This window comes from Pelodiscus sinensis, chromosome 4, assembly GCF_049634645.1.
Source record: "Pelodiscus sinensis isolate JC-2024 chromosome 4, ASM4963464v1, whole genome shotgun sequence".
NCBI classification, from domain to species: Eukaryota; Metazoa; Chordata; order Testudines; family Trionychidae; genus Pelodiscus; species Pelodiscus sinensis.
In genome coordinates, this window is record NC_134714.1 from 125065806 (window position 1) to 125092168 (window position 26363).

Genomic DNA, 26363 nt, shown 5'->3' on the forward strand with positions numbered 1-26363 from the left:
CAGCATGGACCTTGCTCCCTTAGAAAAAGCTTGTTTACATAAAGAAATTGACCAGAATAACTATTTCAGAAGAGCTCCCCATCTGGACATTCTGTTTCAGAATAAAAGCCACTTTACTCTGAAATGTGCTTCCAAGGTGGAGTAACTATTTAGGAATTAAATTACTTTTATTCTGAAATAGTGTGGCCAACCATTCTGGTCAATATCATAGTACCAACAAACTGTAATGTAAGGGAATCAGGAAAGTGGTCACTGGTGACAATGTGAACTTCATAAGCAGTTTTACATATATCCATTCAGAAATAACTGGGTGAACTTCTCAGGCCTATGTTATTTTAATCCTTCTGCCAGGTCACCAGCATCAGCCAGAGTGCCTCTCTCAGTTTGAATTAGCGTGTCTTCACTAGACCCGCTAATACAAACCCTGGAAGATCAACAGTGGCAGCTTCGATCTTCTCTGTATTGTAGACATACACTAGGGGTTCCTCTCCATCCATCCAATACATCCCAACTGGCTCAAGCCCCCATCCAGTAACCTGGGAAATTCACACATCACCCCTGAGTGCCTCCGAGAGGTAATGCTTCCCCCCACTTGCACGCACAGAGCCTGAGGGCAGCAAAGAAACTTTTATTTAAAAGGGAGGGAAGTAGCTTGGCATTTTAATTTGGGAAAATTCATAAACATAAATTTTGAGTAAATGTCTCACCCCAGCTAAGTTGGGCAGTGTCTTTTAAGTCCAACATTCTAAATGCCCCCTTCTCATGTTCAACCCTTCTCTGCACCCCACTCTCTCTTGATACCCTTGGTCAGAGCAGACCCAGAGTTCAGCGGTGCATCCACAGAGTTCACCTCCCAACCTGATTTGAGGGGAGATAAAGAGGCATCTTAGGGCATGTCTACACTGTTTCGAAATAACAAGGCGAGCATCTGCTCTACCACTCCTGTTATTTTGAAATAATAACTCCTGCTTGTGAAGAGGAATAACACTATTTTGAAATGGTTATTTGGGGAGTTGTTATTTCAAAATAACTCCTTATTGTAGACATGCCCTTATTGATTCCTCTGGTCACTTGCCATCTGCCTGCTTGCTGCTCTCTGTCACCTCCTAGCTAGCAGAGGCCATTCATCTGCTGCTGCCCAGCTGGCTCTCACATCTACTGCCCTCTACTTCTTGGCTGTGACTTCTGCCCATCAGACTCAAGTGATTTCAGCTCCCAGTAATTACAACTCTTAGCAAGCAAGGTAGAAGAAACACACAACTCCAACACAATTCATGTAGAAAGAGACACTTAACGATACCTATTTAACTCTGTTCTTCAAAGGAAGGGGGACAAGGAACAGGTCAAACCAGTCCAAATTGAATGGAATCACCTCACCTCTGTCTCTCTCATAGAGCTCTGAAAGTTGAGTCCTTGCTTAACAAGATCCTGCTAACTATAAGCCCCTTCATTTGGAACAATTTAGCACAGTCCTACTTTTCTGTATTCCCACAAAATTACAAATGTTGGTAACCATATGTCAGCTATCCTTGCATTTACTGCAAACATAGCTGGTGTTGGGTCACAAATTAAGTTGAGCAAATACCACTAATGGACAAAATATCACTCCATCTGCTGAGTATCTAATAAATCTAAGCAAAGCAGGAGCAAGTGGTATTTACATAGACACACCCAGGGACTCTCCTCACTTCCAGCTAGCCATAATGGCCACATTCTTTCAGATCCTGCTTATGTTATATAGGTCGGACTAGAATGTTATGAATCTAAATCTTTGGAAAATGAGATCCTTGGACATTCTGCCTTGTTTAAGCAGGTAAATGATCTAGTTTCAGGAGTCTACTTAGAACTCATGCCTTTTCTTTTGATAGGAGAAGTGGGCTGTGCCCACAAATGCTCATGATACCATCTATATGTTTTGTTAGTCTATAAGGTGCTACCAGACTATTTGTTGTTTTTTAAGTTTATCTTGTATAGACTAACTCAACTACCCCCTGAAGCCTTTTCTTTTGTCAGCCACAGAATGAATGTCTTTTCTGCATGGCTATATCGGCGTTAAGAGTTGAGGAGAATAACCACATGTTGCAGTACATACCTGCTTCTCCCCATGCAATTCGCTTTTCAGATTAAAAGTGATACTATTTTGTGAAATGTTTTGTTCATCATTTTGTCCCCTAATCATCACCTTCCCCGTGATGGAGGGAGAGGGCAATGGAGGAAGGGAGAAAGGAGGTATGGATGGAGGGAGAGAGTGGAGAATGAAAGCAGCAGTGATCAGGGAGAGGATGAAGGAGGCAGAAGCTTTGCCCTGTATGGTTTATCATCAACTCCCCTCTGTTCCTGTGTTAATGTCACCATAACAACAAGAGGCTGGAGCAGTGTTTGTGGATTCTTCAAGGCACAATGACCACACACAGTGGTTCTCAGACTTTTGTACTGGTGACCCTTTCACACTGCAAGCCTCTGAGTCACCCTTCCTTTAAAAATTAAAAACACTTCTAAAATATTTCAATATTTAACACTATTCTAAATGCTGGAGGCAGAGCAGAATTTGGGACTGGAGGCTGAAGCTTAAGTTGCTAGTCTTTCTTGTTTCACAGGGAGTCTTCCAGAATCAGATTCTATCTCCCGGAGAGGCTACTGAAGCCAAAGCAGATTTTAGGTAGCTAAAAGTTCAGCGGGACTAAGGCAGGGTCCCTGTCTTTCCCCCTGGAACCACATTGCTCCCAGAAGTGGCCGGCTCATCCCTGGCAGACCCTGAGTGGGGTGGGGTAAGATTTCCATACTCTGCCCCAGCCTTAAGTGCCCACTACATTGCCAGGGACTGCAGCCAATGGGAGCTGCATTGGTAGTGCCTGCAGGAAAGGGCCGCATGCAGAGCCACCTGTCCCTCTCTTCCTATCCACAAGGGGTAACACTAACAGGGATGTGCCAGCTAGTTCCGGGGGCAGCACAGAGCCAGGGCAGGTAGGAAATCTGCCTTAGCTCTGCTGCACTGCTGACCAGGATCCCAACATAAGGGCTGCTGTACCCCAAACCCTCTACTGCACCCCAACTCTAAGCCCCCACCTGGGAGCCAGCACCCGCAACCCTTCCACACTCAAACCTCCAGCCCTGAGCTTCCTCTAGCACACAAACACCATCCCAGAGCTTGCAACCCCTCCCACACCCCAGCCCTCTGCCCCAAACTCAGCCTGGAACCCCATCCCACTCTCTGAACCAGTGTTCCCTGTAAGACAGGGGTCTCAAGCTCACAACCTGTAGGCCATCTACTGTGGGGGAGGGAGGGCAGCGTAGTCACAAACTGGCTGGGGGGGGTGCCCATTTTGCCTGGGTGCACATAAAAAACTCAATCCCCACATGCATGGAAAAGATCAGAGGGAACTTTGCTCTGCACCCCTGGCCCCAGCCCAGAGCCTGCTCCACCCCCGCCCCCACAACCCAGCCCCAATTCCAGCCCTAGCCTGGGGAGGCGGGGCAAGCAAGGAAAGGGAGGTGTGTGAGCAGTGAGTGGGATGTGGATTTGCATAAGGGGCGGGACCTCAAGGTAGGGGGCGGGGCAGGGTCTTTGGGTCTGTGTGATTGGACAGTTGGCAACTCTACTGACAGCTCTGGACTGCCTGTCTGAGAACTCCCGGCGTAGCAGGACACTGCTCTGCGCGCCCCTCACAAACATGGCGGACAGAGGGGCGGAGCTCTTCAACGGTGCCCCTCACAAACATGGCACCCTGGGCGGCCTGGCTTCTGCGCATGCGCACACTTGCGAACGCTTCGTGTCGCGGGCCAGTGACGCCACTGGCGGCCGCGCCGCGCGCGAAGGGAGGGAGGCGAGCGAGCACGTGGGGATGGAGCCGGCTCAGGGCGACGGGGCTGGGATGCGGCTGCGGAGGAGCCGGCGGCTGCGGGCGCAGGGGCCGGAACCGGCGGGGCCCCGCGAGGAGCTCCCGGCTGCGCCGCTCGGCCCCGGGGACGCGCAAGCGGCTGCCCCGGGGGATCCCGGCCGCGGCGAGACGCTGGGAGCGGCCCCGGCCCCCTCCCCTGCTCCCGGGCTGCAGCGGCGGAAACCGGGCAGGGAGGCGCCGGCGGTTCCCAAGGGGAGACCCAAGTCCGGGCGGGTGTGGAAGGATCCCGGCAAGAGGCGGTGAGAGGCCGGGCGGGAATAGGGGGGCTGGGGGAGCCCGGGGGTCTGGGGCAGCGGGGCGGGGGGAGAGGGGGAGGCCCGGGGTCTGGGGCAGCGGGGTAGAGGGAGGGGGGGAGCCCGTGGCAGTGGGGTGGCGGGAGAAGGGGAGCCCGGGGTCTGGGGCAGTGGGGTGGCGGGAGAATGGGAGCCCGGGGTCTGGGGCAGCGGGGCGGGGGGAGAAGGGGAGCCCGGGGTCTGGGGCAGCGGGGCGGGGGGAGAGGGGGAGGCCCGGGGTATGGGGCAGCGGAATGGAGCAGGGGTTAGGTGGGGTGAGGGCCCTCGGGGAAGAGGAGCCGGGGGGGGATGGGAGGAGCTAGAGTTAGGGTTCAAAGTGGCATAAGGCACTTGAGGTGCTGGTATTTGGGCAGGCGTGTACTTGTATCACAAGTGGACAGAGTTGGAGATGGGCACTGATGCTAAATGAGCACCCAGGATGAAAGCTGCTACCCCTTGTGGAAGTGCTCTGGAATCTGTTCCTGACTCTGGCTTGTTGCTGTGTGAAGTTCCCTTTGTGCAAATACTTGCTGTGCTGATGGCAGATGGTAATTTTTTTTTCTCTTCCTCTTTTTTTAGGTTTTCCCATATGATTCAGGACAAGCCCCTCCGCACCTCTTGGGAGCGAAAGATGAAAGAGCGCCAGGAGAAGAAAATAGTCAAGGAATTTGCCCGGCATCTACAGGAAGAAAAACAAAGGGAGCGAGAGGTAAAGGGAGGGGATTATGAAGCAGAGCTTTGTACCCAATTATCCTAGCCCTGTGTGTGTCCCATCCTCCTCAAACTCTATCACAATGGTAAACTAGGCTCCAGAAGGTCTGCAAAGGAAAATGAATCCCAAGATCTTGACATTGGAATTGCCACCCCTCTGCCTGTCATTTTTCCAGTAGAAGAGAGAACATTGACGCAGTATGAGTGTAATCAAGATGTGACGTGGAGATATTTATAGTCTCCATAAGCCTGGCAGAATTAATTTTTTAACTTTTTATCATTTTATTAGATAATGTCAATGTTTATTTTAAAATGTTTTTCCATTTTTTATTTAAGTATGCACAATTGTGGCATATTATTGGGGGTCGGAATAATTATTTAGAGACACACTGGGATTTAAAGAGCTAAAGCTTTGTTAAAACAAATTGTCAACATAATGTCCAAATATGTAAAGTAAGTGGCTTTAAATCAAAACCAAATAAGTTCTCAAGCAAGATTTGTTCTTACATTGCCCATCTGTACTCTTGGATTACTGTGGCTGGGAATATTTTTTCATTAATATCAGCACGTATAGTAAAATCAGCATTTACTGATAAATATCTAGCCCTTCCAGGCTTAACCATACACCAATCCTGGAAAAGAGTGGTCAAACCACATACAAGGCAAATTTCTCCTTCCAAGAATTTCTGTGCCGCACCAGTGCCTGGTTTCCAGAGAGCAACTCTGTCTTCAGAATTGACTAATTGGAGCAAAGTACCAACTCTTACTGCTCTTGTAGCTTCCTCCTTTCCAGGACCACTGCTACCGGAACTTTGCATGACCAAAACTTAATGACCAAAAGTTAATGTCTTTCTAAGAGTCAGCTTGTTTAAAGAAATGCTCTCCAGGTCCAATATGTTATGCTGCAAGCTACCACTTGATCTCTTTATCAGTCTGTAGGTACCTACTTAAGGAACAGAAACTTGATAACAGAGGAGTCTTTAGTAGATAAACATATAATATGACTAGAAAATGAATCTAGGTAAATGCAGACTAGAAAGAATGTAAGTGCAAATTTAAGCTAAGATTATATGATCACAATTATCTCATCTGGCTTTAAATTCTATGAATCTGCAAGACTTTCTATCAATCTGCAAGAAAATAAACTTGCTGGCAAGTGTAGAACAGTGCTACCTCCTGGAATAGCTTTGAGAAATTAGCGCAGCAGCTGGAAAGAGATCCATCTTATACATAACACGGCAGATTAGTGCCACAGGTCCCCACAAACTCATCACCCCAGTTTCTTTATTTGCTGTCTTTTCTGGCCCCTATTGGATACAGAGTGCAAAGCAAGGGTCATGTCTTGCTATTCAAAGCTCTGGGTGGGGCTGTCTCTGGCTTCCTGAGATCTCTTCTTCTTCCTGCAACCTTGATCCCAGAATTCCACTGAATCAATGAAAGAACCACCCAGTGAGAAAGATTTACGAAAAGAATCAGAATTTCCCTCACAGAGGTCCCTAGAATTATTCAGCTCTCACCCACTCACTGTGCTGGCTTTCCTATCCCCCAGGAAAGATTGCTTCACATAGACACTCAACTAGTTACCAATGTACCAAGAAAGAACCTCTCGGGGTCTGGTGCAAGAGCTTTCTTTTCAGCTCTTGCCCTTCCTGTGCTCTCTTGCCTCACTCTCTCCATCTTTCTTCAAGTCTTTGCTGGGGACCTCTTACTTTTTCTGCCTCTTCCACCTCTGCTCCCATTCCTGAGCATGACCTTAGTGCACTTTCCCTGAATGGCAGGATATAGAATCAAAGCTTCACTCTGCTGTTTTTGTAGGAGAAAAAGCAGCGCCGGGAAGAGAACTTGAAACGACGCCTAGAGAACGAGCGGAAGGCAGAGATCGTACAAGTGGTGAGTGTCCTGGCTTTTTAGCCTCTCCTACAAGGAGATCCAGAACCCGCCCCTGCAGCATGGGGAGGGATTCTTTTGTGTGGACAACAGGGAACTCAGCTCCTTTCTTCTTTCTGTACTCATGGTGACCCCATTGTTGTTCAGGAGAACATATTTGTGTTAAGGCCTGACACATGCACATATCAGAGTTTTGAGAGTTGCCGGGGCCAACCCAGTTTTTCTCCCTGCAGAGACAGGTTCTTGTTGAGTGTCCACAACTGGGACAAGAAGGTGAAAACTAGCTGAGGGAAAGAAGTCCAGATTGATTGTGGGGAGAACCACCACACAGTGGAAGCTATGTGCCTCTGGAATAGTCTTGCTGGTGGGGGAGCCAGTCACTAAAATATTCAGAGCTAGAATAGCTGGCAATACTTTATGGAACAACTCTGAGATTTGTGACTTGCCCCTGTGCTATTGGTGGCCGAAAGCTTTCCACTAAATTGAAAAACTGAAATGTTTCAATTTGGAAAAGCTGCTGTAGTGCCTTCTAGGAGCTGTAATTCAATTACCTCGTGCTCTCATTTGACTTTATGGGCTGAATTCTCCTGCCAGACTATATTTCCCATGATGCACCACAGGCAGGGCTGTCCATGATATATAACTTAACAAAGGGACACTGCTGCATCATGAGAGTTGTACCCTTATCAGGCTGCCCAGCTTATAGAAGTGAATTGGGATTATGAGACACCTGCAGCATTTTTTTGATCAGCTGTCCCCAATAGGTGCATTGTCCCTGGTATGTCTTGCGCCATGGCTGTTCACATCTTTTCTCTCTTGCTCCATCCCGCCAGATCCGGAATCCGCTCAAGCTGAAGCGTGCCAAGAAGAAGCAGCTGCGGAGGATTGAGAAGCGGGATACGCTGGCTCTGTTGCAGAAACGCCAGGCACAGCGCAAAGAGGGCAAGGAGTGAGGCAGCAGAGAGGGTGGGAATGACATCTCAGGGCTGCTTTTTCTCTGGGATCTGTCTGTCCTGATGCTGCTTTCTCAGCTCTCCTGCCCACCACTGCCTCCTGCCCTGAGTGGGCACTCCTTATCACCTCCCCTCCCTGCTGTGGACTGATTGACCATGCTGGATACACGCTACCAGATCACATGCAAGAGCAGGGAGCTATACAAACCCATGGGCTACACAGCTGCTCTTCAGTGGAAACCTACATTGTCTTCTAGCCCAAATAAGTTCTGTAGTCCATGATGCTAGAAGGTGTCATAAAGACCCCTGATGGGACAGGGTTGAGGTGTTCTCATGTTACCTGACTCGGGGCAAAGAAACCAAAGACCATGGCAGCTGAGCTAATGTGTGAACTGAAGCTCTTGGTGCCAAAGCTCTGTATCTTAATTTGCACATGTCCACTTGTTTGTGCAGCTGGAGGGGGGAAGGGAGCTGCTTCTGGTGTCTGTCTTGACCTTTGCCTCAATAATTTGATCTTCTTTTAGGAGGAACCATATGGAAAAAGATTTGGGTTTGTCCAGTAGGAACCTGGGTTGTGGGGTGGGTGCTGAATCTGTTGTGCTGTCTTTTTTTTTTTTAATTAAAGGGCTGTTGTTTTGCTCTGTGGTAAAGGACAGGTGCCCCCCCCAACCCAGAGTAGGCTAAGCTTCTCTTTCTCCAATCGGCATCCTCACCAGGTTTGAGGGAGTGTTTGTCCTCTGTGCCTTAGCCAATCATTGGCCTTTCTGCTTGGACTGACAATCAGGAGCCTGATTAATAAATGCAAGGGCAGGTTTTTATTGTGCCTGACGGCCACTGGAAATCAGGCAGAGGTGACCCATTGCCTCATTGGCAACAACTAGGGGAGGAGGTGAGGGGAAGATTGCTCCCAGCAATGGGCTTAAACTGCAGCAAGGGAGGTTTTAGTTGGACATTAGGAAAAACTTCCTGCCTGTCAAGGGGGTTAATCACCAGAATAAATGGCCTAGGGAGATTGTGGAATTGCCGTCACTGGAGATATTTAGATAGAGCGGTCAGGGATGAGATAGGGCAACTCAACTTTGGAAGTCCCTGGGGCCACACTTCTACTCACAGAACATGCTGAGGGCCTTGATTTAGATTAAGGCAAGACTATACAACACACAGACCCCATTTAAGTCAGTTCAGCTGATACTAAAAAAATGCAACATTTCCCTGATTTCTACCCATGTGACAGCACTTTTCACAAGCAATGACAGTCCAAGAATTTAACTACTAAAATGCATCTCAACAGAAAACCATTACATTGACTCCTTTTTTGTTTTGGCTCCCACCTGCCAGTCACTTGTTGATCCCCACCTAACCCCAAACCTCACCACGGGTCACAAACAAACTGGCTGTGGGCAGCATGCGGCCCACGGGCCATGTGTTGAGTAGCCCAGGGTGCTTGGTCCTACCATGAGGGCGAGGGACTGGACTCAAACTCTTGAGGTCCCTTCCAGCTCTAGTGTTTTGTGATTCTATGCTGCCCACATGGGGTTAGATGGGTGCTGGTGCCCCTTAGAAGGGATGGGTCCCCAGAGCCCATCCATATCTCTGTGAGCCAGCCTGTGCCTCCTGCCCTGGGACCGAACTGGAGTCAGCATGCCCTAGAGAGACCCTGTAACCTCCTGAGCACCAGTGGGATTTTGGTGCCAGGCCCCTCCCTCAAATGGCTCCCTTGAATTGGGGGTCAGGCCCTGTTCTCTGCCACACTTTGGGGTCCCAGGGGCCGGGCCCTGTGGTGCTTCTAGGCAGATGTTGTGGTGTGTGGGGAGTGAATTGGCTAGGTCTGAAAAATACCCCCAACAGGGCTCAGCAAACCTGGGGGCGGGGCTCAGCAGATGGGAGAAGTGGGCTGGGGATGGCTGCTGGGTATCAGTCTCTGCCCCTCACTGCCGTTAGTTGGGCTGCACTGTGGGCCAGCAGGCAGCTCCCAGGACTGTCTCCTTTGAGCAGGGGCGGCTTGATCGCAGTACAAGCTAGCCAGGGCATGATTGCTGAAGCCCCCCCACCCTGCGGTTGTTCCCCACATTAGTCAGATTGCAGTGAGTCGGGTTATGCCAGGCTGTGCTGCGGTCACGTCTTCATTACCTGAACCACTGGAAACTGAACTTCCTAGTCCAGCCTGGTGTGTGACCTCAGGCATGTCACAGCACCCACTGTGCCTCAGTTTCCTCAGCTGTAAAATGGGAACAATGCTGGCCTCCTTGGGAAAGCCCTCTGAGTGCTACCAATGGGCGGAGTGAGGGATGGCGAGGTTTAGCCTTGCCTTGGTCAGGTGGGCTTGGTACTGTTCCAGTGGGCGGGTGGTGCCATCAATTGCTTGACAACACTGGCTATGTCTACACTGGCGCGATCTTGCGCCAGAGCTATGCAAATGAGGCTAAGCGTGGAATATCGCTGTCTCATTTGCATATCTAATGAGCCACCATTTTTGCAGAAGAGGCTCTTGCGCAAGAAGGAGCTGTCTACACTGCCCCTTCTTGCACAAGAAAAACCCTCTTGCGCAATGCCGCTACGCTGATTATTTTCAGGAATAACGGCGTTGCGCAAGAGGGTTTTTCTTGCCCAAGAAGGGGCAGTGTAGACAGCTCCTTGAGCAAGAGCCTCTTCTGCAAAAATGGCAGCTCATTAGATATGCAAACGAGGCGTGGCAATATTCTACGCTTAGACTCATTTGCATACCTCTAGCGCAAGATTGCATCCTTGTAGACATAGCGTTTGTGTCCATACGAAATCAAGTGAGGTAGTCCAGTGACAGGCGGGTGAGTGGCTGAAAGTCAGTGGGCAGGGAACTGGGTGCCGATCACTGACAAATTCAGCATACGGGGAAGGGGGCTCCCCACACCTCCGGTCTTTGCACTTTTGGGCGACTTCACAAATGAAAAATCTCTTCTCACTTCCCCGCCAGCCAAGCCATCACTTTACTCCAGGTCCTTAACACTGCTGTCCCTTGCCGGAATCACAGAAGTGCCCACAAAGTGGGGTTGGGGGCACCCAGACCTGTGAGCCCCCACCCTGCTGTTCTTGCCCCAAGGCCCCCACCCACACACTGTCCCACCCCCAAAAAATGCTCCTGAGCTACCTTTTCCTCCCAAGACCCACCCCCCACTTATGCTCTAACCCTGCCATTGCCTGCCCTTACATGCCTCTGGCCCCCTGCCCCCTGGCCTGCCCGACCATGAGCTGCTGCTGGAGACGGGCAGGTTTTCTACCAGCTGATGCCAGAGCCAGGCACCCCCAGTGCCTCCCACAACCAAATCCCCCTCCCTCAGAGCCAAGCAACCCCAGAACTGCCCCCCCACCAAATCCCCCTCCCTCAGAGCCAAGCAACCCCAGAACTGCCCCCCCACCAAATCCCCCTCCCTCAGAGCCAAGCAACCCCACAACCACCCCCACCACCAAATCCCCCTCCCTCAGAGCCAAGCAACCCCAGAACTGCCCCCCCCACCAAATCCCCCTCCCTCAGAGCCAAGCAACCCCACAACCACCCCCACCACCAAATCCCCCTCCCTCAGAGCCAAGCAACCCCAGAACTGCCCCCCCACCAAATCCCCCTCCCTCAGAGCCAAGCAACCCCACAACCACCCCCACCACCAAATCCCCCTCCCTCAGAGCCAAGCAACCCCAGAACTGCCCCCCCACCAAATCCCCCTCCCTCAGAGCCAAGCAACCCCACAACCACCCCCACCACCAAATCCCCCTCCCTCAGAGCCAAGCAACCCCAGAACTGCCCCCCCACCAAATCCCCCTCCCTGAGAGCCAAGCAACCCCACAACCACCCCCACCACCAAATCCCCCTCCCTCAGAGCCAAGCAACTCCAGCCCCCCAAGCAAATCCCCCTCCCTCAGAGCCAGGCATGAGAGGAACCAGTTGGGTAAGTTAAATCTTACTTTTAAATGAGGCTGCTCCTGCCAGCTGCCTCTGCTTGCAGTGTGTTCTGGGTGGCAGCACGTGACCCAGCTTCCTGCTTGCTGATCTAAGTGTCAGGTGGGCCTGCGCGGCGTGTGCTCTGCTCCCACCCCGGCCCAGTGCCCCCCTAGCATGGCACCCGGGGGAAATTGCCCCTCCCTGTCCCCCCCCCCCAGACACCTCTGCCGTGGGAAGACCCAGATGGGGCCCAACCCTGGAACAGCAGCGGCTGTGGGACAGAACTGAGGGGCACTAGCCGAGCTGTGTGTGGGGGGAGAACCAGGGTTGGAATAGCAGGGAGCGGGATTGGGGTGTGGGGGTAAGCCCATGCTAAAATGGCAGGTAGCTGTGGGTTGGGACTGAGGGGCCCTGGCAGTGCTGCGGAAGCTGTGATTTGAGGGGCAGTTGCAGGCGAGGAGACCGGGCTGAGGTGTGGCTTGGGATTAACAGGCATTGGCAGCGCCATGGGAAACACAGGACTGGGATAGGAGAGAGGCAAGTCTGAGGTTCGTTGGCCCCTCAGTCAAATGGAGTCAGAGGCATCTCTCCAGCTTTGATTGTGGTTCTGGGACAGGGCCGGCTCGAGCCATTCCTGCGCCCCGGGCAGTGGGCACGCGACGCTTGTGCAGCTCCGCCCCTGGGTGCATGCCACATGCGCAGCCCTGCCCCCAGGCGCGCTGCATACCTTACAGCTGCAATAGGGCGCGTGGCACCTGATTACAGCTCTAAGGGGCGCCGTGCGGCCGGGTGCGAAGCATCCCTTACAGCTGCTATCAGGTGCCCCCCCATAGGTTGACGCCCCGGGCAGATACCCAGCTAGCCCCCCCCCCTTAATCCGGCCCTGCTCTGGGTTAATGATTCTCTCAGCTATTGAGCGCAAAGGGCATCCCACAGGGCTGGGGGGATATAAAGTCTGAACGTGAGGTGTCTGGAGTCAGATGAAGAACAAGGGCTGGATCTCACGCACCCTTCTCTTTGCTGCACCTCTTGTTCCATTGCAGACTCTCCGGGGGGATCCTGAAAGCAGCCTCATCTCGGTGGGAATCCTGGCAATTCCCAGCACTCAAGGAGCTCACCTTCATTCAGTCCCGTCTGGTAAAAAAAAGACCTTGATTTTCCTCATGGGCTCAGGAACAGTCCCCCCTGGGGCTAGCCGGGCCCCTCACAGCGGTATCTGAGCTGTCTGGTGGCTGGAGTTCTCAAGTTGTGAGAAGCCTCCATTTCCCCTGAGGCCTGTTGTGCTGGGAAGGGAACAGGTTGAATGTGGGTGGGATTGTGGGCCTCTCACTGCAGATTTCCTTCCCTTCTCCGGCAGAGATGCTGGGACAGTGTGTCCAGGGGGGGGTGCTGAGACCAAACATTACACCCTGGCTGTGTCTAGACTGGCAAGTTTTTCCGCAAAAGCCCCTGTTTTTGCGGAAAAACTTGCCAGCTGTCTACACTGGCCGCTTGAATTTCCGCAAGAGAACTGACTTTGTAATGTACAAAATCAGTGCTTCTTGCGGAAATACTATGCTGCTCCTGTTCGGGCAAAAGGGCCTGTGTAGACAACTCAGATTTGTTTTGCGCAAAAAAGCCCCGATCGCGAAAATGGCGATCGGGGATTTTTTGCGCAAAAGCGCATCTAGATTGGCACGGACGCTTTTCCGCAAAAAGTGCTTTTGCGGAAAAGTGTCCGTGCCAATCCAGATGCTCTTTTCTGCAAATGCTTTTAACGGAAAAACTTTTCCGTTAAAAGCATTTGCGGAAAATCATGCCAGTCTAGACGTAGCCCCTGTGTATAACGACAACCACACTGAGCCAGTGGGGGCAGCAGTAACCCGAGTTTCAGTGCCCAGGAGAGAGAGCTGCCAACAGTGAGAGTCATGTGGGGGTGACGTGCTGGCTGAGCACATGGACGTGTGTCTTCTCCCAGCTGCGGCAGCCCTGACTACTTAGTGACACTCTGTGAAGTTGGTCCTTTGAGGGTATGTCAGGTTTGGGTATTGGTGGTGGCAGGTTTGATTCCTGGTGATGGTTGAATATGTAGCAGCAGGGGTTCGATTGGATACACGTGGAGTTGCTGTGTCAACCAATTCAATCCAAACATCCTGGCTCCGTCACTTAGGGCTAGAACACACTTGCCAGCTGCAGGCCATTTGGATGGAGGAGCATCTGTCTTTCCCCAGCTCATGGATCATGCTGGGCCTCTAGAGGGAGGCAGCAGCCTGCACGTTAAAAGGCAGAAACAGAGGTGCCTAACTAATCTCTACTGCAGAAATGCAGGTGCCTAATGCGTTTAGGCTTCTAATCTAGAGGGTCAGAGGGGAAGGTGACCGTCTGTCTCTATGTGGTCCCTTATTTAAGTCCTGTCCTGGCTGTCACATCTTAATTGGTAAAAGTGAGCCTTGATTGGTTGGGAACAGCAAACGAGGTGAGGCCTCCTTTTGTCAAAACCGTGCGGGGCAGAAGCCAGGTGGGAGAGAGGGTGATGAGCCCATACAGGGTGGGGACAGGACTGGCGCGGAGCACCAATGCCAACCCAATCTTTGAGAAATATGGTCCCCTACCTAACCTGTGTGCTGCTGCTCACCCAAACTCTGCCTGCCCCTGAAAGTGGAGGGGGCTTGGGTGAGCAACTGGGGCTCAGGCGTGTGGCTGGAGCCTCCCTTTGGTGGGAGAAGAAGGTCTCAGGCCAGCGCCATACACTGTCCGGTTTTCCTATTGGGAAATGTGGCCATCCAAAGCATCTATGACTTGGGCCGCTATGTCTCTTAGTGACTCTTGCACCTAGCCTTGCTGTGCCTCAGTTTCTCCATCTGTCCAATGGAAGCATTTAAAGACTGGGACAGAACTGCGGGCATTGGCAGAGGGGATGAGTTCAGATGCTACGGTAATGGAGGCCGTGTAAGTACCTTGGTTAGATCCCCCTGTAGCAGGGCTACACGCTGTTGCGAGTTAGCTCAGTGCCCTTGGACCTCTTAGAAGCAGTGGGGTCTTAGAAGCCAGTGGGGTTCAGTTCAGTGAACTGAACTCTCCAGGCCCCGTACCAGCCATGATTTCAGCCTGGACCAGTGGTGCAGGGAAGGGGCAGGACTGGATCAGAGCCAAGGGGATCCAGGTAGCCCAAAGGAGGCCAGCACCTGATGCGTTAGAGGAAGGTAACCCCCATCCTGCCACTAGTAGCAGTATGCATCAGTGGTAGCTCTTATCCAGCTCTTTCCATCAGCAGATCTCAGAGCACGTCATGAAGGCGGGCCGGGACTGAGGGAGTTTAAGCCACGAGGCAAGGGGGTTGAATATTCCTGGAACTTGGCACAGGAAGGGCAGGGTTGGAAATAGCCTTGTAACTCGGGATCCCCTAGCCACAGGGGGGAACAGCCCCACTCTGCCCTCACGCATCGGAAGGGAGGAGAGACCGCACTCTGCAGGGTCACAGGGTGTGGGCTGCGCTCTGCAGGGCTGTCTGGCCTCTGGAATTGGGGGAAGCTCAGGATGTCCCCAGGGATTGGGAATGGGAGCTAGTGCCCGAGGGAAGCCTCAGGTGCAGGGGAAGGGGAGTTCCCACGATTGGAGGAAGGCAGGGGCCCCAAGATGTCCTGGGGCTGGGGGAGACATGGGGAGCCCCATAGGAGATGTAGGGGTGCTGAAGAGATGAGCTGGGGCACCAAGGTGCCCTGGAATAGTGGGAGAGTCAGGGGGCGCTGAGCGGCCCAGGACTGGTGGAGTAAGGGTAGGTGTTATGGGACCTGGGGCCGGAGGAGGCGCTGAAGGGGCCTGTCTGGGGCTGGAGGGAGAGGCAAAGGCGTCAAGGGGTCCAAAGGAGGAGGCGAGGGTGCTGAAGGCACAGCTGAGGTGACAGGGAGCCCTGTTTTTAGATTCACAAGCGCTGAACTGAGTGCTCGGGTGTGGGACTCAAAGCTAAGGTACCTGCCGTGGGAAGTCAGGCCCGGTGTGTTTGAGGGGCAGAGGGTGCCTGCCATCGGGTACAGCACGTCAGGGAGCTTAGGGCCATGGAAGGAGGGTGCTGGCTCTAGTCACCCATCTGCCAGCATCACTGGGGGAGGTTCTGGTCTTGCTGTCTGTTGCCCCCAAGCCCAGCGACTCCATTTTCACTGCCTTCAGGAGGCTGAGGTACCAGGGGGCTGAGGAGGGACGGTTTGTGCTGCTCCCCTCCAATATTTCCAGGCTTCTCCCATTGACAACAGCTCCCCTTCCACCATTGCCCTTTACTCTGTTCCCCTTCCCAGGTCCCAGCACCCATCAGCCATGATCCAGCTACAGGTCACCCCTGAGATATCGCTGGCTGACAGGCCGGTGAAGATCCACGTCTCCGGCCTAGCGCCTGCCCAGCTGGTGACCCTGCAGTCGTCGCTGACGGATGAGCAGGGGGTGCACTTCGAGGCCCGAGCCTTCTACCGGTCAGATGAGGCTGGAGAGGTGGACTTGGAGCAGGCAGCTGCCACGGGGGGCGACTACGTCGGCGTTTGGCCCATGGGCCTCTTCTGGTTCCTCAAGCCGGAGAAGCTGTTCCACAGGCTGATGAAACGGGACGTGATGAGTTGCCCCTTTCGCTTCCAGCTCGACCTCTTTGATTCCTTCCAGCTCCAGCCCTCAGACAAGATCGCGCCGCTGGCCACGTGCATTGTGGAAAGGTGGTACGTGCGCCCCGAAGTGGAGCGCATCCCAATCAAGGAGGGCCGGGTCCGAGGGGCCCTATTCCTGCCTCCTGGTAAGCAAACTGGCTCTTCACATCCCTGCCTCCTGCATCCCTTATCCTTGTTCTACTCCCTTCCCAGCCCAACCTGGCAGCCCCTTCCTCCCGCCCTCTGGTGTTTGTCTTCCCTCTTTGCCATACACTAGCTCCTCTTGCACCGCTACCCCAGCCTCCCCATGATAGGGCATGACTCATCAGGTAAGCCCATTATGGACTCTCTCCCCCTCCCCTGTGTCTCAGGAGCAGGGAGGCCGACAGAACAGCTGGACAGTAGGTAACGGGTGGGTGTGGGTGGGGGGGGGGGGGCTTTGTGCTTCTGGAAGGGGCGGGGTTTCAGGCAGAGGGGCGGGGGGATGCGACTTGAGCTACCGTTCCTCTGCCAGCCCTTCAGCACCGCCAAGGGTGCACCCCTCAGCACTCCAGTGGCGATTTAAAAATTCTGGGGCTCTGGCTGCTGTGGCAGCACCGTCTGGGAACCCTGGGCTCTTTTGAGTCACCAGGCCCTGAGGCAACTGCCCCCTTTGCCCCACCCTGTTGCAGGCCTGCCCTGCAATGCCAACAACTGAGTCCCATCCTCACTGTCCGAGCGCCCGCTGGTGGGAGGGTGGGGAGGCACGGCTGTAGGCTCCTCCTCCTCCATGGTACTATGGAAAAGCCACCCACTGACACACCAACGTGTATATTCAGCATAAAGCCAGACTAATCCCCGGTCTCTTCCTAAATCACCCTGGCTATGTCTAGACTGGCATGATTTTCTGCAAATGCTTTTAACGGAAAAGTTTTTCATTAAAAGCATTTGCGGAAAAGAGCGTCTAGATTGGCACGGACGCTTTTCCGCAAAAAAGCCCCGATCGCCATTTTAGCCATCGGGGCTTTTTTGAGCAAAGCTGTACTGTGCTGTCTACACTGGCCCTCTTGCTCAAATGATTTGCGCAAGAGGGCTTTTGCCCGAACGGGAGCGGCATAGTATTTCCGCAAGAAGCACTGATTTCTTACAGTAGGAAGTCAGTGTTCTTGCGGAAATTCAAGCGGCCAGTGTAGACAGCTGGCAAGTTTTTCCGCAAAAGCAGCTGATTTTGCGGACAAACTTGCCAGTCTAGACACAGCCCCTGAGTCCCTGCCATAGTGAATACTAAGCCCTTCCTGATCATGGGGGCAGAGGGTGGGTCTCACAGTAACAACCTCTTTGAGGCAGGCTGGTTGGTCTCCCAGGCCCTGCATTCACTGGGAGATCTGGTCACTCATAGAACCACCTTTGCTGATGAGATTTATTGTGCCCTCGTCACAGCAAGAGTAGTTTGTATTCTCCTTGACCCCGAGCAGCAGGCTCATTTGCTGAAGGCCATCCACTTAGGGGGAGTATATCATTGCTTTAAGCTGAGCTAGTTCAGCCCCATTACCCTGCAGCGACCACAGGTTTGGACCAAAGATTTGGTTTAGATGGTTCTTATAAACACACTTTGTTTTTTATTGGTACATAAGAACATAAGAAGGGCCATACTGGGTCAGACCAAAGGTCCTTCTAGCCCAGTATCCTGTCTGCCGACAGTGGCCAGCACCAGGTGCCCCAGAAAGGGTGGACCGAAGACAATGATCAAGCGATTTGTCTCCTGCCATCTCTCTCCAGCCTCTGACAAACAGAGGTCAAGGACACCATTTTATCCCCTGGCTAATAGCCTTTTATGGACCTAACCTCCATGAAATTATCTAGATTCTCTTTAAACTCTATTTTAGTCCTAGCCTTCACAGCCTCCTCTGGCAAGGAGTTCCACAGGTTGACTACACGCTGTGTGAAGAAGAACTTTCTTTTATTAGTTTTAAACCTGCTACCCATTAATTTCATTTGGTGTCCTCTAGTTCTTCTATTTAGGGAACTAATAAATAACTTTTCTTTATCGGCCCTCTCCACACCACTCATGATTTTATATACCTCTATCATATCCCCCCTCAGTTGCCTCTTTTCTAAACTGAAAAGTCCCAGTCACTTTAACCTCTCCTCATATGGGAGCCGTTCCAAACCCCTAATCATTTTAGTTGTCCTTTTCTGAACCCTTTCCAAGGCCAAAATATCTTTTTTGAGGTGAGGAGACCACATCTGAACACAGTATTCAAGATGTGGGCGTACCATAGTTTTATACAGGGGCAGTAAGGTATTCTGGGTCTTATTTTCTATCCCTTTCCTAATAATTCCTAGCATCCTATTTGCCTTTTTGATCGCCGCTGCACACTGCGTGGAAGTTTTCAGAGAACTGATTTCCCCAGATATGTACAAATGGATAGAAAATATTTCCGATAATAATCACATTTGCTGATAAGCAAAGTAAGAATAATACGACAGAGAACTTTAGAGTTTGATTGAAGGGTAGTTACATATTTAGTTGTCATGTTAATTGTTTTTAAAGTTTTAACTTTTTGAATGTCAGCATCTGCTCTGCTTAACTAATCATTATCTGACCCTCCCCCATAATTTCCCACAACAGCGAAAATGCTGATAACATTTACAAATGCTTAAAGTCCAAACATTTTGCACAATTGTAAAAATGTAAATCAATATAAACAGAGAAAATGCTTAAAAGTAAACATTAGTGTTATCTGTAGATATTACAATTGCACCTCCTTACATATAACTGCATTAAGGCTCATCACTAACTTAGTTCTCTTTAGACAATTTTCAGAGTCAAAACTTGCAAGCTAATCACTCAGCCCCTCAGAAACAATATTGCCAACACCAGCCATTCAGAAATCACAAGATTGGCTTAAAAACTGAGATTAAAAACATAATGAATGCACTTTATACTTAGCCATCTGCTTTTTAAACGTGTATGGGTCACATTTAACATTTCAACACTGGGGGCTAGAAACTTCAGAAAAGAAAGTTGGGATCCTCGGGAGCATGACAGAAAATCCCTAAGGATCAGGAGATCTCAGGATAAAATGGTGAGAATTAGCAATAGTCCTGTGGCACTGGCTTCAGTGGATGATCAGCAGGAAGATGGAATTGCTAGCCAGCCTTTTGAGGCAGTGGCCCGGATCAACAAAGGTATTTAGGTTTTTAGAGTTTCTGTTAATGCCCAGTTCAGTGGAAGATGTTTTCACAAGTGAAATAGATTCCCGTCCCTGCAGCACCTCCTTCAGCTATCTACCTCTCTGCAAATACCTACTGCACATGAGCCCTACCGAGTTTGCCTTGGAAAACAAGCTAGGCCTTTACCTGTGGGGCTGCCAGAACTATCCGTGCTATGCTTTGCCCTTTTCCTACAATTTCTCTCGCCCCGTTCTCTGCAGGGCCGGGCCCTTTTCCAGGGGTGATCGACATGTTTGGTGGGGCTGGAGGGCTCATTGAATTCCGAGCCAGCCTGCTCGCCAGCCGGGGCTTTGCAGCGTTAGCACTGGCCTACTTCGCCTATGACGACCTGCCGCAGGTGCTGGTGGAGGTGGACCTGGAGTATTTTGAGGAAGCAGCCAACCTGCTTTTGAAACACCCCAAGGTATGGCCTATGCCCTACTCTTTCACTAGGTTCCCTTCAGAGCCACTTGAGCAGGGGAGCCAGGCTCCAGTGTAGATATCTGACATGTAGCAGGCCCTACCATCATCTGTCATCCCTGGGATCCTCCCTTCCCTGATATCACAGCGCCTCCTATTGGAAAAGATGGGACTGGGCAGTGCAGGCTCTTCCCACTGTCCCAGGGTCTCAGTACTCAAGTCAGGAGGATAGAGCAGTGCAGTACAGATTCCTCCCTCAGGGTCATAATGCACCTTTGGAGGTTGCGGGGGTGGGGGGAGCATGACTGAGTAGTGCAGGTTCTAGCTTCATCTGTGTCACAGCACCCCCTACAGGTTCCCATCCCGTGCTGGCTCCAAACTGCAGATTCCCAAGCTGTTGGCCTGATTGTTCCAATGTGGCTTCTCTTTGGTTTTTCAGGTGAGAGGTCCAGGCCTTGGCGTTATTGGGGTGTCCAAAGGGGCAGAGGTCACGCTGGCCATGGCTAGCTTCTTAGAGCAGGTGGTGGCCGCGGTCTGGATCAATGGGACGGGATTTATGAACGGCACGCCGCTGCGTTACAAGGGGGTCCACATCCCCTACATCCCCTACTGCCCCGAGTGTCTGCTCATCACAGAGATGGGAGCCCTGGACAACTACCACGTCTTCCAGGACCCCCGGAACCCAGTGCACGCAGCAGCCGCCATCCCTGTGGAGAAAGCTCGAGGTGAAGTGCTTTTCGTGGTAGGAGAAGCTGATCGCAATTTTAACACCAAGCTCTTTGCTGAGATGGCCATTGAGAGGATGAAAAGCCATGGGAAGAAGAACTACACCCTGCTGTCCTACCCCGGGGCTGGACACCTGATCGAGCCACCGGGGTCCCCACTGTGCAGCATCTCACCGACTCGAGGTAGCCCCAAACCTGTGCACTGGGGGGGTAATCCAGAGCCCCATGCTAGAGCCCAGGAGCATTCCTGGCAGGAGATCCTGAAATTTCTCGAGTGCCATCTTGGTCCCACCAGCAGCCTGTAACAGCCAAGGAGTGGGCCAGGCAGCTCTACCCCTGCCACACTAGATGCTCCTAGAATCATAGTGTAGCGCCCCTCTCCACCTGGTTACCTTCTTGAATGCCAATCTCCTTACAGGTTTTATGGATAGGTCTGGGTTCTTCTGGAACCCGCCACCCACTCAATTTTATTTTTCCTATGGATTTATTTGGCGATGCCTCCACTCCCCTCACTTCTTCCTGGCAGGGTCACCAGGGCAACTTGGAAGGAAAATTCGAACCCAGGGGAAATCCCACGTACTTGCCAGATAGTTGAAAACTCCCAGAAAATAACAGGCTAGGACTAAAATAGAGTTTAAAGAGAAGCTAGATAATTTCATGGAGGTTAGGTCCATAAAAGGCTATTAGCCCGGGGATAAAATGGTGTCCTTGGTCTCTGTTTGTCAGAGGCTGGAGAGAGATGGCAGGAGACAAATCGCTTGATTATTGTCTTCAGTCCACCCTCTCTGGGGCACCTGGTGCTGGTACGCATACTTTGTTGGTGCGCTTGATGACTTATGACCACAAAATTCTTCTCTGCAGTGGTTTAGCAGTGGGGCTGACTGGGTCCAGTACAGCCCAAAGGACTCACAAGTGGGAGAAGATGGTAAATCCCTCCACAGGTTTAATATGCAGCAGGTTATAAAATCCCCAAGCAAATTCCCTGACTGACTAACTACAAGATGGTGCACTCACACACTCCATGAATGAGCCTCAGGTTCAGAGATAACTCAGTCACTGCAGAGGGACTGGTCTCTTCTGGCAAGGATCCTCTTTGGGCAGGAATCAGGCTGCTTTGGTCCCAGAATTTCCTCTCACCACACAGGGGTGCAGGGCTCAAGGTGCAGGTTACACAACTGCACTAAATTCAGACTGTAATCTCCTAGGCCAGCATTCAGACCCACACAGCAGGCAGCAGCCCTGAACTAGCAGACAGCAGAGCTGACCATGTGGTGGCTGGTCTCACCCAGGGAGCTGTAGAGCTAACTCAGCCTGGCTGGGGAAGTTTCCCAGCAAACTCTACAAACTGGGACTCAACAGCGGAGACATAAAACCCAGCTGAGGGATCCTGCCTTAAGGTCCCTAGAGGCTAGTTCTCAGGGGGAACCCTGCATGCAGGCCTGGGGCTTACTTGCTCCCACACAGCCAGTCCTGCTGGCTGGCTGGCTCCAGACTCCCAACAATGGCTTCTCCTCCCCCTCCTGAACTCTCTGGGAGGGGCATCTCACTCCCTATCCCTCATGAAATAAGGGATAAGGGATCTTTCGAAAAAGGCTTTATTTTTCGAAAGATCAGTGTCTAGACTGGCACTTTTCTCCGACAAAGCTCCGTGCCGAAAAAAACCGGCAGCCATTTTTATGCTAATGAAGTGCGGGAGATTTAAATCCCTGCTTCATTAGCAATTGCGGCACGTCTAATTTACATCCCTTTTCCGAAAAAGGGATGTAGTCTAGACGTAGCCTCTGTGTGTGGAGTTAGGGATCTGTATTCTGTATGGAGACTGGAAGTCTCTCTGAATGTGCTTGAGTAATGGGCTAGGAATGTTTGCCTATGGACATGCTAATGAGCAAAGCTCCAGGGAACAATGGGCCTATGAAGGCCAAAGACACACCTGGCCACTGGCCATGTGATTCTAGCCAGCCTGGAAGAAACCAGGAAGAAGGTATAAATTGGCCATGTGGCCATCTCCATCTTGTACTCAGCTCAGCTCTTCATCCCAGAGGCAGCAGTGCAGGGATCAAAGAGCCGGAAAGAACTGTGGACCCATCCTAACCTAGGATGTGCAACAAGGACTTTTAAGCCAGCAGCTATAACATCTCTGCTAGAACCTGCATGGAGAACTGGGAGATTCGGTGCATGTAACGTATGATACTTTAGCAACCTCACTCTCATGCTTTTCTTTATTGTAGTAATAAACTTTTAGATGGTAGATTCTAAAGGATTGGCTCAGCGTGGTTTGTGGGTAAGGTCCAGAGGGTAAATTGACCGGGGATCTGTGGCTGGTTTCTTGGAACCGGAACTTGTTCGGGGTAGATGAGATTGGGTTTTAAGATCCCTCACCTTTGTATGAGGCCCAGGGCCATCTGGGGCACGGATATTGCTGGGGTGCCAGAGGGGTTTGCTTGTGAGGCTTCAGGCAGGCAGCTGAAGCGCTCTGTGTGACTGGTTTGTGGCCCGGTTGGAAAGGTCATCAGTCTGGGGGCTGTAAGGAGCCCTGAATTTGAGCAATTCGCTCTGAGCGGATGCCCTCAGCTGTGCCCAGACTCGGCCCGGTCCATCACAGAGGGCTATATAGGGGAGGGCTCTGCCTTGAATGGAGAAGGAGATGCCTTGCATTTATAGGCAGGGCAATCGGTGGGAGAGAATTAAGCTTAGATACAAGGGAATAGGTGCCCTCTCCTCCCATTAGGTTAGGCCAACTTCAAAGCGGATTAAGCTGCAGCTATTGCACCAGATGTTACATTAGATCTTCTCATGGCTGGTGAGTGAACTTAGGGCTGGGAAAGGCAAGCCCAGGTCCCGCCTGTTCTGCCCGAGGCCTTGCCCAGGAGTGCAACCCTCCCTCCCCCCACTCCTCTTCTGGGAGTCTCCCCGGCTCTGGAGCACAGACAGGGCGCACCGCTCCATCATCCTCAAGGTGGCTGAAACCTGGAGACAGCCCGGGAGCCACGCTGAAGCAGGGAGTATTCTGGGGGCGGAGTGTGGGTGGGGTCAGGCTGGCAGTTTGGGAAGGCGGATCTTCTGGTGTCCTGACCCTCCGCTCTCAGCTCCAGAGAGGTTTGGTGACTGTGCCTTCCTGGCTGCTTGGTTTCCAAGGTGATTCACCGAGAAGGATGTGAAAGTGAGACGGCACGGGTGCAATGGTCATTTACAGAAAGCCGTCCCATCCTCACTGGTGTGAATGAACTGTCACGCGAGCCCAGCCGTTGCGATTGCTGCCTCTGGCCAGCCACGGGGCCCGCAGAGCAAGCTTGCACATCTGCAAGGGAGGAAGGTGATTCACTGAATCACTTCTCTAAGTAGCCACAGACCGTACTCCTCACATCCAGGGGTGCCCCAGGCCAACCAGTGACAAGCTACTCTGCTGTGGGCGGGAGCAACTGAATGAGTCTTGGGGCTGATTAGAAAAGAGAATGTGTTAAAGAGGCACGACCGTGTTGGAAACCATCCTACCTTAAAAGCCACACAAACAGCCTGCAGTGCGTTGCTTTAATTCTGACAGAAAAAAAATGTCTAAGTGTCTCATTGATTCCCAGCAGGACGTTGGCTTATTTATAATTTTGTCTCCTTTGGCAAAATGACAGTTGGTTTGTCAGGTCAAGGCTGGGGGGGGGGGGAGGTCTGTTTGATCAGTGTCATCTCACAACGCCTGTCTCCGTTACAATGGCCGTTAGCACAACGCCTGTCTCCGTTACAATGGCCGTTAGCACAACGCCTGTCTCCGTTACAATGGCAAGAGTCAAACGACTCGCTCACACCGCCATTAACATTTCAACATGACCCTGGATTGGAAGGAATGGCCCACGGGTTTAACCCAGTTCCAGGGGAACAGAGCTGGCCTTCAACCACCTTCCTATTCTGCCAACCCCTGGAGCAATCGCAGGACGAGTCTAAATTCTGCTGGTGTCCCCAGCCATGGAATGTTGAAACACACGGTACGATGGGTACACCCACTCGGGCCATGCTGGGAAGGAGAGTAGCTTGAGATCAAAGCAAAGTGTTATTTACTCCCCTTCATATAACTCATGAGCCAGGAGGTCACCAAATGCAATCAGTAGGCAGCTGGTGTAATAGAAACAAACAGAACTGAACACAAGGCACAGTGACCCGTGAACTTGTTGGCAAAGGGTGTCGTGAAGGCCAAAACCCACAGGGGTATAAAAAACCCCTTAGAGACAGTCATGGAGGAGAGGTCCATCAATGGGTATTAGCTAAGAGGGAGAGGGAGGCTCTATATTTTAATTTGCACATGCCCACTTGTTTGTGGAGCTGGTGGGAGCAGGGAGCTGCTTCTGGTGTCTGTCCTGACCTTTGCCTCAATAATTTGATCTTCTTTTAGGAGGAGCCATATGGAAAACAAGGTGGGTTTGTCCAGTAGGAACCTGAGTTGTGGGGTGGGTGCTGAATCTGTTGCTGTCTTATTTTTTAAAAGGGCTGTTTGTCCTCTGTGCCTTAGCCAATTGTTGGCCTTTCTGCTCGGATTGACAACCAGGAGCCTGATTAATAAATGGGAGGGCGGGTTTTTATTTTGCCTGACTCTCACTGGAAATCAGGCAGAGGTGACCCATTGCCTCATTGGCAACAGCTGGGGGGAGAAGGAGGGGGGAAGATTGCTCCCAGCTGCATCCGGGCTGCATGGCTTTGATCCATGCAGAAACACTGCAGGGAGCATCCACAGCACATGCTGTAATGGGGATGATGGGGCAGAGCCAGGCACACTGTGCAGGGGCCTTCAGGGTGGTAAGGCCGTAGCTAAATTGCTTCAGGGACACGAGGGAGCAGGGGGCTAGAGAGGAATGGGGGAGAGGGACTGTATGTAAAGTGAATTGCTGTGGGGAGAAGTATGCAGGTAGGCAGGAGATAGATGTGTGAAAAGGCAGGTCTAGGCTGGTGGGATGGGCCTGAAGTGAAAGAAAAGGGGGTGTGGTGAGGAATAAGACTGGGCATGATGGATGCTTAGAGGGCTGGCTGGATGTGTTTCCAATAACAGAGCCTTTGATCCTTCCTGCCAGGCTGATGCCTGTAGGCAGTAGACCAGAGCTGGGCAAGATGCAGCCCAGGGGCCAGATCTGACCCACCAACACCGATCTGGCCTGTGGACTACGTCCGACTGTTTTCTACTTATAGCCTGCTGCCCATGCTGCTGAATTTCTAGGCAGTGGCTCATGCAGCCAGATCCTACATAAATGGCTTCTGGCCACACCACTATCTTAGAAGGGGCTGGAGCTGCGAGCACTTTAAATTGCCGCAGCAACCCCGGGCAGCTGCCAGACAAAGGGGTAGCGGAGGGAAGCTACTCCCCTGCCCCTCCCTTTCTGCCCTGGGTCCCACCCCTTCCAGGGGGTGGAGCCAGCCCATGACCATAAACCAGCATTCATTAAGTGGCCCCACTTATACTGTTGCTCACCCCTGCAATAGACTGTCCTGTCACAGCTGCTGGACTTCCCATGCCCAATAGTGCATCCTGCCCCCTTGCTGCACCAGCAGCCTGCTGAGCTGCTGCTCCCATCCCACAAGGAGAGTCCTGTAGCTGCCATAAAAACAGGCCTGTGTCAAAGAGCCTGATCAGGTTCACTAGGATAAGTATGGGTGGTGGAGCCCATTGTGTGGGGGCAAGTTGGCCACTGACACTGAGTTCTTGCTTTCCCCGTGGGCATTGAGTGGATGTGGCAGCAGCCCCAGTGTTCTGCCCTGCTATGCCCTCAGTTTGTCTCTTAGGGCAGCCATGTGGCAGCAGGGTGTGTG

The 26363-nt window shown here is 52.0% G+C and overlaps 2 protein-coding genes across 2 annotated transcripts; both read left to right on the top strand.

The window, feature by feature from the left end:
• The first annotated feature begins 3822 nt into the window (after positions 1-3822).
• CCDC86 (coiled-coil domain containing 86) lies at positions 3823-9021 on the top strand. The gene is made up of 4 exons (XM_075928388.1): positions 3823-4138; positions 4751-4880; positions 6698-6772; positions 7603-9021. The coding sequence occupies exons 1-4, from the start codon at positions 3843-3845 to the stop codon at positions 7720-7722; spliced, it is 621 nt and encodes a 206-aa protein (XP_075784503.1). The 5' UTR covers positions 3823-3842; the 3' UTR covers positions 7723-9021.
• A 2673-nt stretch (positions 9022-11694) lies between these two features.
• Positions 11695-22836, top strand: LOC102461871 (bile acid-CoA:amino acid N-acyltransferase-like). The gene is made up of 5 exons (XM_075928391.1): positions 11695-11752; positions 12676-12769; positions 15904-16385; positions 19656-19858; positions 20294-22836. Exons 3-5 carry the CDS (start codon positions 15923-15925, stop codon positions 20882-20884), a joined length of 1257 nt encoding a protein of 418 aa, XP_075784506.1. The 5' UTR covers positions 11695-11752; positions 12676-12769; positions 15904-15922; the 3' UTR covers positions 20885-22836.
• Positions 22837-26363: the final 3527 nt, after the last annotated feature.

What these genes read in the sequence shown, in the direction of transcription:
- CCDC86 (XM_075928388.1), top strand. Translation starts at nt 3,843, where the DNA reads ATGGAGCCGGCTCAGGGCGACGGGGCTGGGATGCGGCTGCGGAGGAGC. An exon ending in AAAAACAAAGGGAGCGAGAG is followed by an intron (nt 4,881 to 6,697) that starts GTAAAGGGAGGG and finishes CTGTTTTTGTAG; the next exon opens with GAGAAAAAGCAGCGCCGGGA. An exon ending in AGGCAGAGATCGTACAAGTG is followed by an intron (nt 6,773 to 7,602) that starts GTGAGTGTCCTG and finishes CCATCCCGCCAG; the next exon opens with ATCCGGAATCCGCTCAAGCT.
- LOC102461871 (XM_075928391.1), top strand. Translation starts at nt 15,923, where the DNA reads ATGATCCAGCTACAGGTCACCCCTGAGATATCGCTGGCTGACAGGCCG. An exon ending in GGCCCTATTCCTGCCTCCTG is followed by an intron (nt 16,386 to 19,655) that starts GTAAGCAAACTG and finishes CGTTCTCTGCAG; the next exon opens with GGCCGGGCCCTTTTCCAGGG. An exon ending in TGCTTTTGAAACACCCCAAG is followed by an intron (nt 19,859 to 20,293) that starts GTATGGCCTATG and finishes TTGGTTTTTCAG; the next exon opens with GTGAGAGGTCCAGGCCTTGG.